At 44.0% G+C, this 19458-nt stretch overlaps 1 protein-coding gene across 14 annotated transcripts in view; it reads left to right on the forward strand.

The window, feature by feature from the left end:
* Window positions 1–19458, forward strand: part of DLG2 (discs large MAGUK scaffold protein 2) — a 1415634-nt gene that overhangs the window by 213754 nt on the left and 1182422 nt on the right. For all 14 annotated transcript variants that reach the window (XM_064169211.1, XM_064169239.1, XM_064169248.1 and 11 more), the window contains exon 5: window positions 9925–10023. In XM_064169211.1, coding sequence (XP_064025281.1) covers window positions 9925–10023 — 99 coding nt within the window. The remainder of the gene's footprint in view (window positions 1–9924; window positions 10024–19458) is intronic.

The following is a 19458-nucleotide window of genomic DNA, read 5'->3' on the forward strand; positions in this document are numbered from 1 at the left end:
GAGTATGGGCTTTGTGCAGCCTAACCAAAGTGACTGCTTTGTAACTGGTAGCTTGGATGACAGCTTTCAGATGGGTGACCAAATTGGAAGGAGCAAATGCAAAGTTTCCTACTGACATTTTGACATCCAGAAACACACTGAGAGCAAGATTTGCTTGTAGGAGGGTGGAGCAGCATTAAATGAGACCCTGATCTTTCTGAAGCACAATCCCACAGCGACATAATTGCTCCTGAGCTGTAACACTCTTTAAGTCAGTCGTAAAACCTTCTGAAAGGTTGAATGCATATTAGCTAAAGTGTAATCATAAAAATCCCAGGGGGAAATAAATATTATTGTGATATTTATGCTCACTTCATAATATCTTAAGGAAATGCTCAAATGCTTATGGTGCAATTTGTGCAGGAGAATCCACTCCCAAGTGTATATTTTTCTTTTCTCTATTCACATTTCATGGTCATCTTGGGAAAAGTAGTGAAGAAGGAACTTAAGTGACATTCTTTCATTCTTGGCTGCGAGATCTCAGCAATTTGGAATATCACCCTGACTGGAGACAGCTGCAAAGACTGAGCAAAAGTGATGTGGAGGGAAGCAAACCTTGACATCTTCAAAAAGTGAACCAGAAGCTGTAGCATGGAAACAGAAGTAAAATCCTTTCTGGCAACTAAATCATTTGACTGGGAGTACTGAACCATGCTCCAGCAACACTTAATTGGACACCATTTCTAAAGAAAGACTCTGGGGACAAAATGAGAGCTCTGCTATCATAGAATCAGTCAGGGTTGGAAGGGACCACAAGGATCATCTAGTTCCAGCCCCTCTGCCATGGGCAGGGGCACTCTAGCCTAGATCAGGCTGCCCAGAGCCTCATCCAGCCTGGCCTTAAACACCTCCAGCCATGGGGCCTCAACCACCTCCCTGGGAAACCCATTCCAGCCTCTCACCACTCTCATGCTCAACAACTTCCTCCTCAAATCCTGTCTGAACCTACCCATCTCCAGCTTTGCTCCATTCCTCCTAGTCCTGTCCTAAAAATTCCTTCCTCAGCTTTTTTTCTGGGCCCCTTTCAGATCCTGGAAGGCCACAAGAAAGTCACCTGGGAGCCTTCTCTTCTCCTGACTGAACAGCCCCAACTCTTTCAGTCTGTCCTCACAGCAGAGCTGCTGCAGCCCTCTGAGCATCCTCGTGGCCCTTCTCTGGACATGCTCCAGCATCTCCACATCCCTCTTGTAATAGAGGCTCCAGAACTGGATGCAGTACTCCAGGTGGGGTCTCACCAGAGTGGTGTAGAGGGGGAGAATCACCTCCTTCCACTTGCTGGCCACACTTCTCCTGTTGCAGCCCAGGCTCTGGTTGGCCTTCTGGGCTGCAAGTGCACACTGCTGGCTCATGTTGAGCTTCTCCTCCAGCAGCACCCCCAAGTCCCTCTCATCAGGGCTGCTCTCCAGCCACTCACTGCTCAGTCTGTATTTGTGCTTGGGATTGCCTCGACCCAGATGAAGGACACTGCACTTGGTCTTGTTGAACCTCCTGAGAATGTCTTGTGACCATCTCTCCAGCCTGTCCAGGTGCCTCTGGATGAATCCCTTCCCTACAGCCTGCCTGCTGCACCGCACAGCTTGGTGTCATTTGCAGACTTGCTGAGGTTGCACTCAATGCCTCTGTCCATGGCACTGACAAATATGTTGAACAAGACTGGTCCCAGGACTGATCCCTGAGAGACTCCACTTGTCACTGGTCTCCACTTGGACATGGAGCCATTGACAGCCACTCTTTGGGTGTTGTCATCAAGCCAGGTCTTTATCCATGTATCTTTTTGCATTTCTAGACTGAAATTTAGGCAAAGACAAGTGAAACTGTGTCTGGCTTCTGATTGTATTTTCTATCATAGCCTGCTCTGGGATTTTCTGTTTTCATCTCTGTTATTTGGTGAAAATTAATTCCTGTCAATAAAAATCTGTTGAATGACATTTCTTCTTGTAGTAAGTGCTGTAAGAGACATGAGAAGTGGGATAGAGGGCAGGTAAAAGATACCTTACAGCCTCTAGGGTTACTTCTGTGCATAGTATTGAAGGAAAAACTCTTCAAGTCCCCAATGATTCTTTATCTCCTACAAACTGTCCAAAACATGCAACTTTTTTTTTCCCTCTCTTGTTTCTTTTTCTCTCTGTGTGATCTGGTACAGGTGATCCTGCTTTGGCAGGGGGGCTTGAACTGGATGATCTTTTAAGGTCCCTTCCTGCCCCTAACCTTCTGTGATTCTGTGGTCCAGGACTGTGAGCAGCAGAAGCCAAAATAGAGATGCTCATAATATATTTCAGAGAGCTGTTGGCTCTGTCTAGGTAACAGCATAAAGATGCAGCCCTTGCTACATGGGTCACAGCCACAGAAGGTATTTTTGCTGTTGCTGGCATGTTGGAAAGGATGAATTTGCCTTGAGTCTAGTTTTAGTGCACACATGGATCGAGCAGAGTGTGAGCAGGCTTGGCTATACCCTGATGTGGAGGTGTGCTGTGATTTGTGCTAGTAGCAGTATCCTGCTGTGCATCTCAGTTCAGATGAGGTTGCTTCCTACTCCAGCATAGCTGCTAGAGGAATTAATTTACATCAATGTCCTGTAAAATGGATAATTCCAGCATAGATTATGTTGCATTTTACTTCCCCCCCTGCAGCTTCTTAAATGTTCTAATGATTTTAAAAAAATGCTTATTTTTGAACAAGTTAATTAAATAAAAGCAGCATCTTTCAGCACTATAGATCCCTGGGAGCTTTTTGTTACCAAGATGATAGAGTTTCTGACAGATGTTAGCATCTGGAAGCTAATAGACCACTATTTTTTTTATACCTTTCCTCCTTTGATGTAAATCATGTGGAGAAAGATGGCATTTATCTACAGACTCTGATGGGACTCATTCATTCTCATTCATAGAATCATGGAATCACAGAATCAACCAGGTTGGAAGAGACCTCCAAGATCATCCAGTCCAACCTAGCACCCAGCCCTAGCCAGTCAACTAGACCATGGCACTAAGTGCCTCAGCCAGGCTTTGCTTGAACACCTCCAGGGACGGTGCCTCCACCACCTCCCTGGGCAGCCCATTCCAATGCCAATCACTCTCTCTGCCAACAACTTCCTCCTAACATCCAGCCTATATCTACACCCGCACAACTTGAGACTGTGTCCTCTTGTTCTATTGCTGGTTGCCTGGGAGAAGAGACCAACCTCACCTGGCTACAATGTAGGTAGTTGTAGACAGCAATGAGGTCACCCCTGAGCCTCCTCTTCTCCAGTCTAAACACCCCCAGTTCCCTCAGCCTCTCCTCATAGGGTTTGTGCTCCATGCCTTTCACCTCAGACTGGAGTAGAGCTTCCAGTTTGTGATATGAAATGCCAAAAGAGGTCTTAGATCAGCTTCTGGTTTGAATGTCTCTTTCTAAAATCATACAAGAGAGCATTTTGTAAGCTGCTGGCTGTAGGAGAAGGTGCATTAGCTCTCTGAACCCTAAGGCAGCTGCAGATTTATTTAGATTTGTGGCTGCACTGTAGCTCCTCCACACTCCCACCAATGCTCCAGGACCTTCCACAAAGCAGATCAGCATTTTCTAGCCACAAGTGGTACAGGTGCCCTAGAAAATATCCCACATGGGGGTGTGTGAATAAACTCAAAGCCTTGACGGTAACATATAAGAGCACAGAAGAGCAGAATAACTTTCACAAGTATGTTTCTTCCTTTGTTATAATTGTTGCAGTCCCTATACTTGGCCTCACTCCTAGTAGTAAATATCTGGTAACTGTTGTGGATGGTGGCAAGTGCCTCCTGTTGATATACTATGCCCAGGGAGGTGGTGGAGTCATTGTCCCTGGAGATGTTCAAGAACAGCCTGGCTGAGGCACTTAGTGCCATGGTCTAGTTGACTGGCTAGGGCTAGGTGCTAGGTTGGACTGGATGATCTTGGAGGTCACTTCCAACCAGGTTGATTCTATGATTCTCTGACGAGGTATGAATCCTGGAACCATACAGCAGACTGGCAATTTCATCCACTGTTACAGGGTTTGGCTTATATGCAAAGACCTCCTGTAGCAACTCTTGGAAACCCCATATGTCATAATTGCCTGTGAGAGTGGATGGTCCTTCTGGTTTGTTGCTGGCTCAGCCATGAACTGGAACATGCTGCTTGCTGAAAGTGGAACCAATGACAAGTCCTTCATAAATCATAACTAAGTATTTAGGCAAAAATAATCAGCAAGGCTTTTGTTGAGTGTTAATTGCAGTAATTGTGCATGTCCTAATAAGCTACTGAAAAGACACATTATAAGCACTGAACAGCTTTGCTGAGTGCTGTTAAAATTGGATGAAAGTAACAAGGTAGCTAATGTGATTACTACTTTATCAATAAACATTTAAATAATGATGTAATTGCCTTCTCTTTTTTTCAATGAAAGAGATACTGCCCTGAAGAGGTTGCAGTCTAAATTATCCCTGCTAATTATAATCTAAATAGATTAGCATTACTTGTACACAAAATTGGAAGACTGCTTTTGGTGTGTTCTTTTATTCTTATGGTTACTACCCATATGAGCAAAGTTACCAGGTGAAGTTTTAATCTGATTTTGCAGCAAATGCTTGTAAATCTCCTTCATTTCCTCAGACCACCATAAAGAGAAGAAGATAGTCATAGAATGATAGAATCAACCACGTTGGAAGAGACCTCCAGGATCAGCCAGTCCAACCTAGCACCCAGCCCTAGCCAATCAACTAGACCATGGCACTAAGTGCCTCATCCAGGCTTTTCTTCAACACCTCCAGGGACAGCAACTCCACCACCTCCCTGGGCAGCCCATTTCAGTCGTAAATCACTCTCTCTGACAACTTCCTCCTAACATCCAGCCTAGACCTCCCCCAGCACAACTTGAGACTGTGTCCCCTTGTTCTGTTGCTGGTTGCCTGGCAGAAGAGACCAACCCCCACCTGGCTACAGCCTCCCTTCAGGTAGTTGTAGACAGCGTAATAATAATAGCATATTTCCTCTGTGAAGTAGAAGACAGGACTGTTCCAACTACAGACTTCTAGATACAAAAGTGTGAGCAAAGCATAGACTTTATCAGTAGCTTTAATTCAAGCTTGAAGTCATTATTTCCAGAACCTCCTATAAAGAGGTATAAGTATGATCCACTTGCTCAGCTGCATTCATACTGTGTAACCCTGAGGATTCCAGTTCTGCTTCTCATGGTGACCTACATGGGTCAGGAATAATGAGGTGTTGCTAAAATACTTCTTTTGCATGACCAGGATATAAAATTTACATACAATGTTAGACAATGAGGAGTTTTAGCCTCTAAAGGGAGGGCTGTAAGTAATCAGGAGCAAGACTTGGATCCAAGAATGATAGTTTTCCATGAATCTGTCACAAGGCACAGCAAGGATTCTTCTTGTGTTATAGAGTCCCATTTATTTCATAGCAGCAAGTTAAATCACCATTGCTTTTCAGCAGTAGAACAAGGGACACAGTCTCAAGTTGTGCCGGGGGAGGTATAGGCTGGATGTTAGGAGGAAGTTGTTGGCAGAGAGAGTGATTGGCATTGGAATGGGCTGCCCAGGGAGGTGGTGGAGGCACTGTCCCTGGAGGTGTTGAAGAAAAGCCTGGCTGAGGCACTTAATGCCATGGTCTAGTTGACTGGCTAGGGCTGGGTGCTAGATTGGACTGGATGATCTTGGAGGTCTCTTCCAAACTGCTTGATTCTATGATTCTATGGATTGCTAACATGTACTTTGCTCAAGTTTAGGAACTGTATATTACACTGTTAGTGATTATTGGACCTTAAGAGATATTCCAGATTTATTACAATTACTCTTACTTGTGCTGTTTCTATCTTTCTAGTGTCCTTGGTTTATTGCACGTCACAATTAACCCATGACCCATTTCCCTAAGGAAAACAATTGAAATGTTTTGTGGCATTTTATTATTATGTTATTTCAAGCTCTTTCAAAAATACAAGAGTCAGATAATGGTGAAAAGGTTGAGGGGGAAAAAATATGTAAACAAACTAAAGTTGGTTTTTTTTTTATCCATTTTTGCAGCTGTCCTCATTTGATAAATGCTGCCACACAGTCTGTAGTTTCTGCTGAAAATTGTCAATCCCCTTTTGAGAACTTGCAGGAGTTTAACTCCTTTAGAATCATAGAATCAACCAGGTCAGAAGAGACCTCCAAGATCATCCAGTCCAACCTAGCACCCAGCCCTGTCCAATCAACCAGACCATGGCACTAAGTGCCTCAACCAGGCTTTTCTTCAACACTTCCAGGGACAGCAACTCCACCACCTCCCCGGGCAGCCCATTCCAATGCCAATCACTCTCTCTGGAAAGAACTTTTTCCTAACATCCAGCCTAGACCTCCCCCAGCACAACTTGAGACTGTGTCCCCTTGTTCTGTTGCTGGTTGTCTGGCAGAAGAGACCAACCCCCACCTGGCTACAGCCTCCCTTCAGGTAGTTGTAGACAGCAATGAGGTCACTCCTGAGCCTCCTCTTCTCCAGTCTAAACACTCCCAGCTCCCTCAGCCTCTCCTCATAGGGTTTATGCTCCAGGCCCCTCACCAGCTTTGTTGACCTTTTCTAGACATGTTCCAGTGTCTCAACATCTCTCTTGAATTAAGGAGCCCAGAACTGGACACAGCACTCAAGGTGTGGCCTGACCAGTGCTGAGTACAGGGGCAGAATAACCTCCCTTGTCCTACTGGCCACACTGTTCCTGATCCAGGCCAGGATGCCATTGGCTCTCTTGGCCACCTGGGCACACTGCTGGCTCCTGTTCAGCTACTATCTACCAGTACCCCCAGGTCCCTTTCTGCCTGGCTGCTCTCCAGCCACTCTGTCCCCAGCCTGTAGCACTGCTAGGGGTTGCTTATGGTCAAGCAGAGTTTGATCTTGCTGATTAGAGCAAATAAATAATATAATGATCTGCACAGTGTATCTTACCTGTAAATAATAACACTGGCAAACACTTCTGTCAGGTATTCAGTGGAAGCAAAAATGAAATGAAAAAAATAATGCATGGGTTTAGCTTCTTGTAAAACTAATTTGTGCTTCCCAAAAGAAACACTTAGGCAGTTGCTTGTATTTTCTGCAGGCTCAGCATGATATGAGATCTGGGTTCTGTTCCTTGCTCTCCTGCATTATTTTGGCTTAGTTGCCTTGCACTCCCTTCCTCCCTTCCAAATTACAAGTGGGGAATATTCAATTCTTTTCAGTGACAAGACACAAGACGAAGGGATGCCTGGTTCTCCGTGACTATAAGCATGTTAGAGAAGCTAAAACTTTAGAGAGGACGTTCATGGAGTCCTGTGTGCTGAGCCCCATGTAGTGTTGAGCAGGATCCAACATTTAAACACATTCTTTGCTGGAGCACAAGAGTAATGCCATTGGTTCCAGTGAAGTTAAAAGCACGTGTCTAAGTAGTTGCTTGGACTGGGGCCAGTGCTCAGTCTTGTGCTGGATGGAGCCCTAAATAAACAGTCTGGTATCAGAGCAGAAAACATTTGCACATGTGGATGTGATTTGGCTCTTTCTGTGCCACTAGCCTGTTGTTTTCTAAGTTGTGCTGGCAACGGTTGGTCTACTTAAAATGCTAACAATTTCTTGCCTGTTGCGTTCAGGCTGACTGCACTCCTGGTGCACAAGGCTTAAAAAAGGATATCAGGGAATGACAGGGCTAAGGGGAATGGAGCAAGGCTGGAAGTGGGGAGATTCAGCCTGGGTGTGAGGAGGAAGTTGTTCAGCATGAGGGTGGCGAGACCCCGGAATGAGTTGCATGGGGAGATGGCTGAGGTGCCATTGCTGGAGGTGTTATGGCCAGGCTGGGTGAGGCTGTGGGCAGCCTGCTCTAGGGTGGGATGTCCCTGCCCATGGCAGAGAGGTTGGAACTAGATGATCCTTGTAGTCCCTTCCAACCCTGACTGATTCTGTGAAATCACTCATGGTATCTGTGATGCTCTGTGCCAACAGATACAAGACACTGCATTCTTTGAATTCACTTGCTTTTTGTGTTAGTACTCTTGCAGAGAGCCCAGAAATTTTCTGAGATCTAAGTTAGTGTCAGTCATCTTGTTTCACTCAAATGTTAGCTCTTCAAACACATTTTTTGCAGGGCAGAGCATTGTAAACAGAGATGTAATTTATAGTATTTATTGTCGTAATGCAAAACATAGCACAGAATCAGGGTTAGAAGGAATCACAAAGATCATCTAGTTCCAACTCACCTGCCATAGGCAGGGACATTCTAGCTGAGATCAGGCTGCCCACAGCCTCATCCAGCCTGGCCTTAAACACATCCAGCAATGGGGCCTCAACCACCTCCCTGGGAAACACATTCCAGCCTCTCACCACTCTCATGTTGGACAACTTCCTCCTCACGTCCAATCTGAATCTCCCCACCTCCAACTTTGCTCCATTCCATCTAGTCCTGTCACTCCTTATATCCTAAAAAGTCCTTCCCCAGCTTTTTTATTGGCCCCCTTCAGATCCTGGAAGGCCACAAGAAAGTCACTTTGGAGACTCCTCTTCCCCAGACTGAACAGCCCAAACTCTTTCAGTCTGTCCTCATAGCAGAGCTGCTGCAGCCCTCTGAGCATCCTCATGGCCCTTCTCTGGACATACTCCAGCATCTCCACATCCCTCTTGTAATAAGGGCTCCAGAACTGGACGCAGTATTCAGGTGGGGTCTCTCCAGAGCAGTGTAGAGGGGGAGAATCACCTTCCTCCACCTGCTGGCCACAATTCTCCTGGTGGAGCCCAGGCTCTGGTTGGCCCTCTGGGCTGCTGGCTCATTTTGAGCTTCTTGACCAGCAGCACCCCCACGTTCCTCTCTCCAGGGCAGCTCTCCAGCCAGTCACTGCCCAACCTGGGTTTGTGCTTGGGATTACCCCGAGCTAGATGCAAGACTTTGCACTTGGTCTTGTTGAACTTCATGAGGCTGGCTTATGCCCACCTCTCCAGCCTGTCCATGTCCCTCTGGATGCCATCTCTGCCCTCTAGCGGGTCTGCTGCACCACACAGCCTGGTGTTGTCAGCAAACTTGCTGAGGGTACACTCAATGTCTCTGTCCATGGCATTGACAATGATGTTGAACAAGACTGGTCCCAGGACTGATCCCTGAGGGACTCTGCTTGTCACTGGCCTCCACTTGGACATGGAGCCATTGACAGCCACTCTTTGGGTGCAGCCACCATAATGTATTAGATTTCCAGCAGGAAATTTGAACAAAACCCCAAAGGAAAACAATCCTCCCATACAGCCTCTTACTCTGTCTCCTATTAAAGATGTTATTTGGAAAAACAGCACATGTTTTATGAGGTTTTTCTGTAAACCATAGGAATTGAATTTGTGTAACTATAGGAAAGGTTAAAAAGGAAAAAAGGGCAATTTAATAGAAAAGATTTGCAAACATGGCTAGCACACAAAAATACATCACTTAGGAGGTTATAATGCATTAGAAATGAGAAAGAAAACAAGGAATTCAGCAGCTCTGTAAGGAGATCTGTTCCTGCAGATACTCCACATGAGAACCCCACTACCATCTGCAGGCTTTTGTGGCAGGGCTCTGATTTCCTTCCTTATCTCTGTGTTCTGATGCAGGGAGCTGCAGAGCACCTTGAATGCCTTCTGAAGTCAACTGGAGATTATGATAAGCATCACCTTGTAGATTTAGCCTATCCAGACTCTTGCAGAGTTCCATGAGAGTGTCTATAAGATTAAACCCAGAAATCTTTGCATGACAGAGCACTGAGATGAAAATAATCTTAAACATGAGTCACCTGCACTCAGGCTACCCTTTTGAGTGTGCATGCTGGGTTTCACATTTATGAGTAATAGAATTACAGTGCACATCTCAGATACTTCATTTGATCCTTCTCCCCCCCCCCTCTTTAGCCTGCAGCTTCCAATGGATCAGAAGGACCAGGACAACACAGCGAACATGATAAGGAGAACCAAACTGCTGAAAACTATCTGGTAGACCTGAAGTCAAAGGTAAGATCCACTCTTTTCTGATGGAGAATGAAATCCTCGTGTAGTCAAGTTTTGTTGGAGGTGAAATGCGCAGAATATGTTGAATTCAAGCTCCCACAGTAATTTTGCTGCTCTTTAATGACTGCATGTAGATTCAAATGAGGCTTATGGCTGCAATGTATTGCTGTATGTTACTAGCCCTGTGCATTTTATGCTCTCTTAGGCAGGATTTGTTGTTGTTTTTGTTGTTGTAAAACTATTACTATCAGTAAGGGTACTGATTTCAGAATATTTTCATTTCAGTGTATTTTTTAAGGCCAAAGTGTTGCACAGTTAGTGGCTTTTATTGAAGGTGTTTTCCATCTCTTGGTGTGCAGTGTAGTTTATTTTTTGTCTGGAGTCATTATGGAAGAATGTGAATGTCAGAGAAGTGATGATTTTCATATGGGCAGTCTAACAACATCCACCATAAAGCTACACTGAGTAGCAATACACTGAGCAATATGACTTTATGGCTGTAGTAAGGGGGTATGTTACATTTCTGTCTTGCAACAGCCTTGATGCTTGCAGTGGTGAAGTTGTGTGTTTTATTATAATATCTTTGTTATTTTCATAGGTTCACAACTTGGCTGCAACAGTTCCCTTGGGCTTAGATATTATAATGTAGGCTTTCAGCCTTGAAGTCATTGTATATTTTTTCTTTTCTAAGTGAAAGAAAATGATAAAGTTTTCTTTTAAGGTTAGGGAGTTGGAAACATGATGTAAAAAGGACAGGCATTAACTGAGTTGGCGTGCTTGTGTGGCGCCTTGTAGATGGCAGCAGAAGTTGAAGTGGCACAATGGAACTTGCATATTATTCCTCTTCCCTAAGACTTTTCTGTGGACTTTATTTGCATTTCTAGATCCATTTGCCTGTCTGTTAACTTTTCAAGATCTGAAGAAGTAATTGTCTGGCATGGCTTTCTGAGTTTCTCCTGTTGCTGTCTTTCCCAGTTGGTCAGAAAACTGATTGTACCATACAAGACCATTGTGTGACTTGAGAATTGAAATGCAAGAGTGTGTGTGCTCACTGAAATCTGTTTCTGTACTTATGAAAGAAAATATTTTCCCAAAGTAAGGAATCCTCTTCTCATCTCTTCTCAGAGGCAATTAGTGATAGAGCAAGAGAGGCCTCACTCTGTGACTGGGTAGGTTTAGACTAGATATTAGAAAAACTTTTTCCAGAGAAAGAGTGATCAACCATTGGAATGTGCTGCCCAGGGAGGTGGTAGAATCTCCAACTCTGGATGTGTTTAAAAGTCAGGTGAATGTGGAGAAGAGGAGGCTCAGGGGTGATCTGATTGCTGCCTACAACTACCTGAAGGGAGGCTGTAGCCAAGTGGGGGTTGGTCTCTTCTGCCAGGCAAGCAGCAACAGAACAAGGGGACACAGTCTCAAGTTGTGCCAGGGGAGGTCTAGGCTGGATGTTAGGAGGAAGTTGTTGCCAGAGAGAGTGATTGGCATTGGAATGGGCTGCTCAGGGAGGTGGTGGAGTCACCATCCCTGGAGTGTTCAAGAATAGCCTGGCTGAGGCACTTAGTGCCATGGTCTAGTTGATTGGCTAGCGTTGGGTGCTAGGTTGGACTGGATGATCTTGGAGGTCTTTTCCAAGCTGGTTGATTCTATGATTCTACTGTGCTTGGAGATATGGTTTAGGGGGAACCTTGTAGAGCAGGGATCACGGTTAGACTTGGTGATCCTGAAGGTCTTTTCCAATCTGACTGTTTCTGTGATTCTGTGTGTGATCAAAAACTCAATATATACCCTAAATACTTTGTGTCCATAAGGATGTTGTAGAAGCCAGGAGATGTTGTGGTTCTCAGACTGATTTCAGACACCGTTTCCAGTACGAATGCCCAACTGAACAGTGTGCCGTCTTTCCTGGTTAGATTTGCAGTGCTTCTTCATGCCATTTGTGGCTCTCTGACACGATGTGTACATGAGAACAAGCTCCAAATGATCGAAAGCTCAATAGATATCTCTAAATACATTGTGTCCATAAGGATGTTGTGGGTCTCAGACTGATTTCAGACACCGTTTCCAGTATGAATGCCCAACCAAACAGTGTGCTGTCTTTCCTGGTTAGATTTGAAATGCTTTTTCATGCCATTTGTAGCTGTTTGGCACAGAGTGTACATGAGAAAAAGCTCCAAATGACCAAAAGCTTGATATATACCCTAAATACACTGTGTCCATAAGGATGCTGTGGATCTCAGGCTGATTTCAGACACCATTTCCAGTATGAATGCCCAACCGAACAGTGTGCCATCTTTCCTGGTTAGATTTGCAGTGATTCTTCATGCCATTTGTAGCTGTCTGACACAAAGTGTACATGAGAACAAGCTCCAAATGTTCAGAAGCTCAATATATACCCTAAATACATTGTGTCCATAAGGATGTTGTGGATTTCAGACTGATTTCAGACACCATTTCCAGTACAAATGCCCAACCGAACAGTGTGCCATCTTTCCTGGTTAGATTTGCAGTGCTTCTTCATGCCATTTGTAGCTCTCTGACACAAAGTGTACATGAGAACAAACTCCCAAAATTGACAATTCCATTGCCTAACCCTAAGACACTCAGAGCTGTGAGTGGTATTTTGTTCAGTTCCTGCTGCCATGGGATGGCAGATGTTTTATTTTCATTTCCTGGATCTTGAGGTTTAGTGTGTCAGTTCATTTGAAAGAGTAATTCTGTCTGATTTCTTTCTCAAGTGACTGTGCTCAAGTGTCAGTGGCATGCTGATATGACAGTGACACATAGCTATTTAGGACTGGCTACATGTTTAAACATATGCACCAGAGCTTTTCAGCTGCTTATGATCAATTGGTTGTTAGATTTACTTCCCCAGGCAGCATGCTCAAGAATTAAAATGAACTCTTCGTTCACCATGGATCTTGAGAGCCAAGAGAGCCACTTCAGGACACGTTGCCCTTGAGGACCATGTGTTTCTATTGCAGAGCATCTGAGCCTGGAGAAAGGCAGGGGAGCATTTGTAACTCAGGCCCTTCAGATTTATTCTGAATGAGAGATTTGTGAGAAGCAAGAGTTATAGCTTTATGTAAGAAATAATAGATGCATAATACATTACACATAACTTTTTAATTCATGGTGGCTGCTAATCCAAGGCCCTCTAGAGATGTAGAATGGTTCAAAGTGTAGAATGGTTCAATGTTTCCTACAACTCTACAAATCATACTCTTTTTCCATGTTGCCTCACTGTCTTCTTATACGCCCCTAAGATGGTGAGTTAGTTGGAAATGAGACTACTAGAGAAGTTACTCTGTCTTAATCTTTGGATAGCTTCAAGATGAGTTTGGATGATGGCCTGGATAACCTCATCAGACCCCACTGCTGAACATAAGTGCAAGAGGCTGGAATGAAGTCGTACTCAGGTCCTTCCCAATATTACTTATCCTGGAATCCTTTGATTGCATTGACTCCTGCAGGGCTCAGAGCAGCAAGATCTGTGCTTCTCTGTGAAAAATTGTCTTTTTCTTTGTTTCAAAAAAGCCATCAAGCAGATAAATTAGTCAGGACTCCAACACTGATTGTGCTAAGTAGCAATGAAATTTTGCTATTTGATTCTTGTTATAGCTTCTGCCTGAGACTCTCACAGGCCTGAGATCAGTTGCAGGGCTGTTTCAGTCCAGAGGGGCAGAATTGCTAATCTGTTGATCTTTAAATTAACACCAGCACTCAGAGCCTTCTGGTCCATCCTGGGAAATGCATTAAAATTCCTAGTGACTAAGGTGTACAAAACTTCAAGCCTCCTGAAATTTGTATTAACTTATCTTCCTGGCTGCAGTAGGATTTATTCTGACATTTCATCTGTAGTATAGCCCCTAGCTGCATATCCAGGATCAACAAGGTTTGTAATTTCTCTCTTTTCTTTCCTTCTTTTTTTCCCCCTTTGTGTAGCACAAAGCAGTCTTTATAAAGAGGTTGTTTTCATTAGATTTTCATAGAATCATAGAATCAATCAGGTTGGAAGAGACCTCCAATATCATCCAGTCCAACCTAGCACCCAGCCTTAGCCAATCGATTCGACCATGGCACTAAGTGCCTCAGCCAGGCTTTTCTTCAACACCTCCAGGGACAGCAACTCCACCACCTCCCTGGGCAGCCCATTCCAAGGCCAAATCACTCTGGGAAGAACTTCCTCCTAACATCCAGCCTAGACCTCCCCTGGCACAACTTGAGACTGTCCCCCCTCATTCTGTTGCTGGTTACCTGGCAGAAGAGACCAACCTGCTGCTAGCATATAATTACTCAGACAACTTCTATCCTATAGTTAACCTACTAACTAATCCACCATAATGCAGCAACCTAGCTAGGATCTACACAGTTTAGCAGGATCTAGACAGGTGAGATTGATGAGCCAAGGTTAATTGTATGAGGTTCCACATGGTGAACTGATAGGTCACTTGGGTCACAACCCCATGGTAAGCTGCTGACTTGGAGATGTTGGGTTGGAAAGCTGATGGGGTTATTGATTGATAGTCGATTAAATATGATTCATCAGTGTGATCAAGTGGCTAAGAAGGCAAATGGTATCCTGGCTTGTATTAGAAACATTGTGGCCAGCAAGAACTGGGAGGTGATCATCCTCCTGTACTCAGCACTGGTGAATATTGTGTTCAGTTCTGGCCCTCTCACTATAGGAAGGATGTGGAAGTGTTGGAACATGTCCAGAGAAGGGCTCTAAAACTCACGAAGAGCCTAGGTCTGGAGCTGCTCAGTCTGGAGAAAATCAGGCAGAAGAGAGACTTTATCTCTCTCTACTCTCTATGACTACCTGAAGGGAGGTTGGAGTGAGGAGGGAGCCAGCCTCTTCTGCCTGACAGCAAGAGACAGAAATAGAGCAAATGGATACAAGCTGTGCCAGGGAAAGCTTAGTCTGGACATTAGGACATATTTCTTCACTGATAAGGTTATCAAACATTGAAAGAGTCTGCCTGGGGTGGTTGTGAAGTCACCATGCCTGGAGGTGTTTAAATGATGTATGGACCTGGTGCTTAGGGACATTATTTAGCTTTGACCTTGGAGTGCAGGGTCAAAGGATCTTGAAAGTCACTTCCAACCAGATATATTCCATGATTCTGTGAACTAGGCTGAAGTGGTAGAGGTGAGCTCTGACCATAAAGACATCAGTTTGTGAGTACATTGATTTCTCTCTTGGAGCAGACATTAATCAGGGAAGTCTTTGTAGCTTGATTGGATGCATATAGGATCTGAAAAGAAGTAAGAGAATATAATATAAGCTCATGTAAAAGACTGGCAATTTAATGCCATCAACAATTACTCCATACTACACAGTTTAAGATATATTAAGAGTAAATAAATCTTTCTGTATATTTGTAAGAGGCTGTGTGTAGTTATAGTCTGGGCTCCTCAATTCAAGAGGGATTTTGAGATACTGGAACATGTTCAGAGAAGGGCAACAAAGCTGGTGAGAGACCTGGAACACAGCCCTGTGAGGAGAGGCAGAGAGAGCTGGGGGTGTTTAGCCTGGAGAAGAGGAAGCTCAGGGGTGACCTCATTGCTGCCTACAACTACCTGAAGGAACGATGTAGCCAGGTGGGAGTTGGTCTCTTCTTCTAGGCAACTAGAATCAGAACAAGAGACACAGTCTCAAGTTGTGCCAGGGGAAGTATAGGCTGGATGTTAGGAGGAAGTTTTTGCCAGAGAGAGTGATTGGCATTGGAATGGGCTGCCCAGGGAGGTGGTGGAGTCACTGTCCCTGGAGGTGTTCAAGCAAAGCCTGGCTGAGGCACTTAGTGCCATGGTCTAGTTGACTGGCTAGGGCTGGGTGCTAGGTTGGACTGGATGATCTTGGAGGTCTCTTCCAATCTGGTTGATTCTATGATTCTATGGTCTAGTTGATTGGACAGGGCTGGGTGCTAGGTTGGACTGGCTGATCTTAGAGATGCCTTCAAATCTGGTTGATTCTATGATTCTATGCTTTTATGTTTCTATGATATGTTCTCTGTGTAGGTGCTTAGAGCAGGGAACAGTCACTGGCTAAGTTTTGCAAGATGGTGGCATTGCTAATGCTGTCTTAACAGTCTGGTAGATGTCTCCTTTCTTACTATTTACTCCAAGACCTAATATTCTTATTTTTCTTAATATCAACTGTTTGGATTAGAGGTAATAATGAAGTCATTATTGCCTTAAAAAAAATAAAAATCCCTTCCTCTTTACAGTTTTTGCTCTATAATATTTGGGTTTCAAAAGGCAAAAATTAAAAGATGTGTCATGAAACAGGAGGAAAAAAAGCAACACCAGAGAACCCTTCCTATTGATTTTAGATATAACAGAAGCTTGCTTTTACAAATATTTTGTTCAGCTGCATGTTACAGGCTCTGCTTCTAAATATAACTGCCTAATTAAACCTTGTGCTTTGGTTATCCAAGTGGAAGTACCTGGATACAGATAAGATTTTAATGGCAGAAAGGAGCATTATTGTCCAGTCTAAACAACCACATTGTGCAGGTCACCACATTTCACCCATTCACCTCACATTGTTTCTTGTATGACTTAAATGTAGATGCCATGATAAAAGTAGAGAAGAAGCAGTCACCTAGGTAAGTGGCTTTTGCATGGTGATCTACAGATCACAGCAGGAAATAGCTGTTATTGTTCTTATATTAAGGCTTCCTGAGAGTCAGAGCTCATTACAGAGGTCATTTCTGACCATCTACCTCAACTACAAGTCACTGTAAATGGTTTCTTTTCACCCCAGATGGCTGCTTCTCAATTTGTTTGGTTTTTGGGTCAAGTCTTTCTATAGTAGGTTTCAATCTTATGCACAGATAACATGAAGGCTGAAATAACAGGAAAAGGTAAAAAAGAACTGAGCAGCAATATGACCTGCAGAAATTAGAGCAGAAAGAGATGGTGCTAATGAAGGGTGAAGCAGTGCCAAGGGTTTGAAAATCTTATACTTAGGATGGAAAAACAAATGGGAGAAGTATGTAAGACAATGAATACAATGGAGCAGTTAATCCTCTTTTTTATTTTGGGGGTGGGGGTGTGTGGTTTGGGATGGGTAGTTAATAAAACTGAGGAACTGCATCCTTGGAAGTAACACTTTAGACCCACTGATAGTTGTCTCTTCCCATACTAAGCTCTGGCTTAGTGAAGTCACTGACAGATGTATGTTAGAAGCCATGACCATAAGCCCTGGCAACAAAAATGAGCCTGTGGAACGAAGGAGTTGGCATCTATGAGCCCAGAAGAATGGGTCACTTCTATCTGCAGCTGCAGGTGATACTAAGGGTAAATGTAGGTGACAAGGTTTTGGGGACCGTGGCACTCAACAGTGCACTAAGCTGGGGTAGCCCAGGTGCAAGTTCTGTCCTTATTAGCGTTTAATGACGTCATTGCTGTCTACAACTACCTGAAGGAACATTGTAGCCAGGTGGGGGGTGGCCTTTTTTCCCAGGCAACCACCAATAGAACAAGGGGACACAGTCTCAAGTTATGCTGGGATAGGTCTAGGCTGGATGTTAGGAGGAAGTTCTTGCCAGAGAGAGTGATTGGCATTGGAATGGGCTGCCTGGGGAGGTGCTGAAGAAAAGCCTGGCTGAGGCATTTAGTGCCATGGTCTAGTTGCCTGGCTAGGGCTGGGTGCTAGGTTGGACTGGATGATCTTGGAGGTCTCTTCCAACCTGGTTGATTCTATGAATGTAATGTAATTAATTAATTACATTAATGTATTAATGTAAGGAGGTGGTGCCCCAAAATTGGAGGAGGCAGGAGGGAGCTTTAAGGTAAACTGATGTAGCCTGATATTCCCAGACACGTGCATGAGTCACGTTGTTCACATGAAGAGCCTCAAAGGGTTCAAACCCTCTGTTTTTCATATAAACTGCAAATAGGATCATGAATTCTCTTGGGATCAGCTCACAGCAGTAGTTTCTTGCAAGTAGAAGCACTTACAGATCGTGCACTTGGAGACCAGTCTCAAAATATACTCCCATATGCCCATTTTGAGTATGAGATGAAGTTGTACAGCCAAGTCATTAGGTAATTATATATATAGAAATATTTCACACCTTACTAGATCAGATTGAGTCTACCAATTGGAAGACAGCAAACTCTTGAATGCTTTACATCTAAGTGTTAAAATATCTCCTGATTTTAGAGTTGACTGGACTCCTTTTTGCTCTATCATGCTTAGAGCACAAATGGAGCTCAGCTTCAAGCATCTTAATGGGTTACTTTGTTTTTAAGGAAATGGATAATTGGTTCTTACTTCAATGATGCTTGAAAGTTTCCTGTTTCATGTCATCTGTAATTTAATAAACTTGTCTGACTGTTTGGCTACTGGGCTAAACTTCAGCAGAAAGACAACTTGCAGGTTGCAGGTCAGCCTGGAAACTCAGATCAGGTTTGGTTTGTGCACATGTGGCTGCTCAGAGTGAGTTAAAGTTGTAGACACAGCGATGAGTGCTCTGGAGACTTTCTCTTTAAGATGTTATATCCACCAAGATTTTAATGGCTGGGGGAGGGTTGGCTGCTCTCTGACCACATATCTGATTCACTGTGGTGATTTTGGTAGCAGTGACCTCATTTTGGCAAAATAATGTGTGTCATTTACTGAGCCTCTCGCTGCTTTAGTAATTACAGTAATATTAGGGTTATAACCTGAGTAATTTATGGCAGAGAGACGACTCTTAAATATTCTTTTATTTTCTTGGAAAGACTTATTTTATTGAAAACATATTTCAGTTCTGAGTGAGAATGAGAAGTCCTCAGCAAAGCACCCAGGGGGAATTGTGCTGTCCAGTGTGTTGAAAAGGTAAATTGTAATGTATGGGTGTCTAGACGTTTCCTCTTGTTGCTGTCAACAGTCCAGTTGGCTGTATTTTTTTTTTTCCAGTGAATAGGAGCATTGATTTTCCTCTCTCTTTGGCTAGAGCTTTCATTTTACATATCTTTCCCCTTCTGTGTCTCTTTCCCTCTCCCTCCTTCTTTCTTCTCTCTCTCTCTCTTCCTCTGTCTGTAAGAGAGGGCTGACAGCGAGCTTTCTAACTCAGAATGATCCATGTAAGACACCTGAAAGGCAAGCTCTGCACCAGCATCACTGCAAGAAAGGTAGGGCTGTGGGGGCTGAGGAGTGTGTAAAACTGAGCAGAGCATACAGAACGTGAGATAAATCGATTAAGCCTGCAGATCTGTCAAAGATGCAGAAAAAGTTTTGGGAGAGAACTTAGGGAGTGATTTAAGCTCTGTTGTTTGGGGTACTTTCTCTTTATTAAAACTTTGATGTATTCTGTGTAAAGGTGGGGGGGGATGTGCACCTCTATAGCTTTGAGTAATGTATATAACGTGTGGTGTTGGGTTTTTTATCCTGTGGATGGCAAACCACAGATGTATCACCGTTGTGCTCCAGAGACCTACGTGCACGTG

Source organism: Pogoniulus pusillus, chromosome 3 (genome assembly GCF_015220805.1).
Source record: "Pogoniulus pusillus isolate bPogPus1 chromosome 3, bPogPus1.pri, whole genome shotgun sequence".
Taxonomy (NCBI): domain Eukaryota; kingdom Metazoa; phylum Chordata; class Aves; order Piciformes; family Lybiidae; genus Pogoniulus; species Pogoniulus pusillus.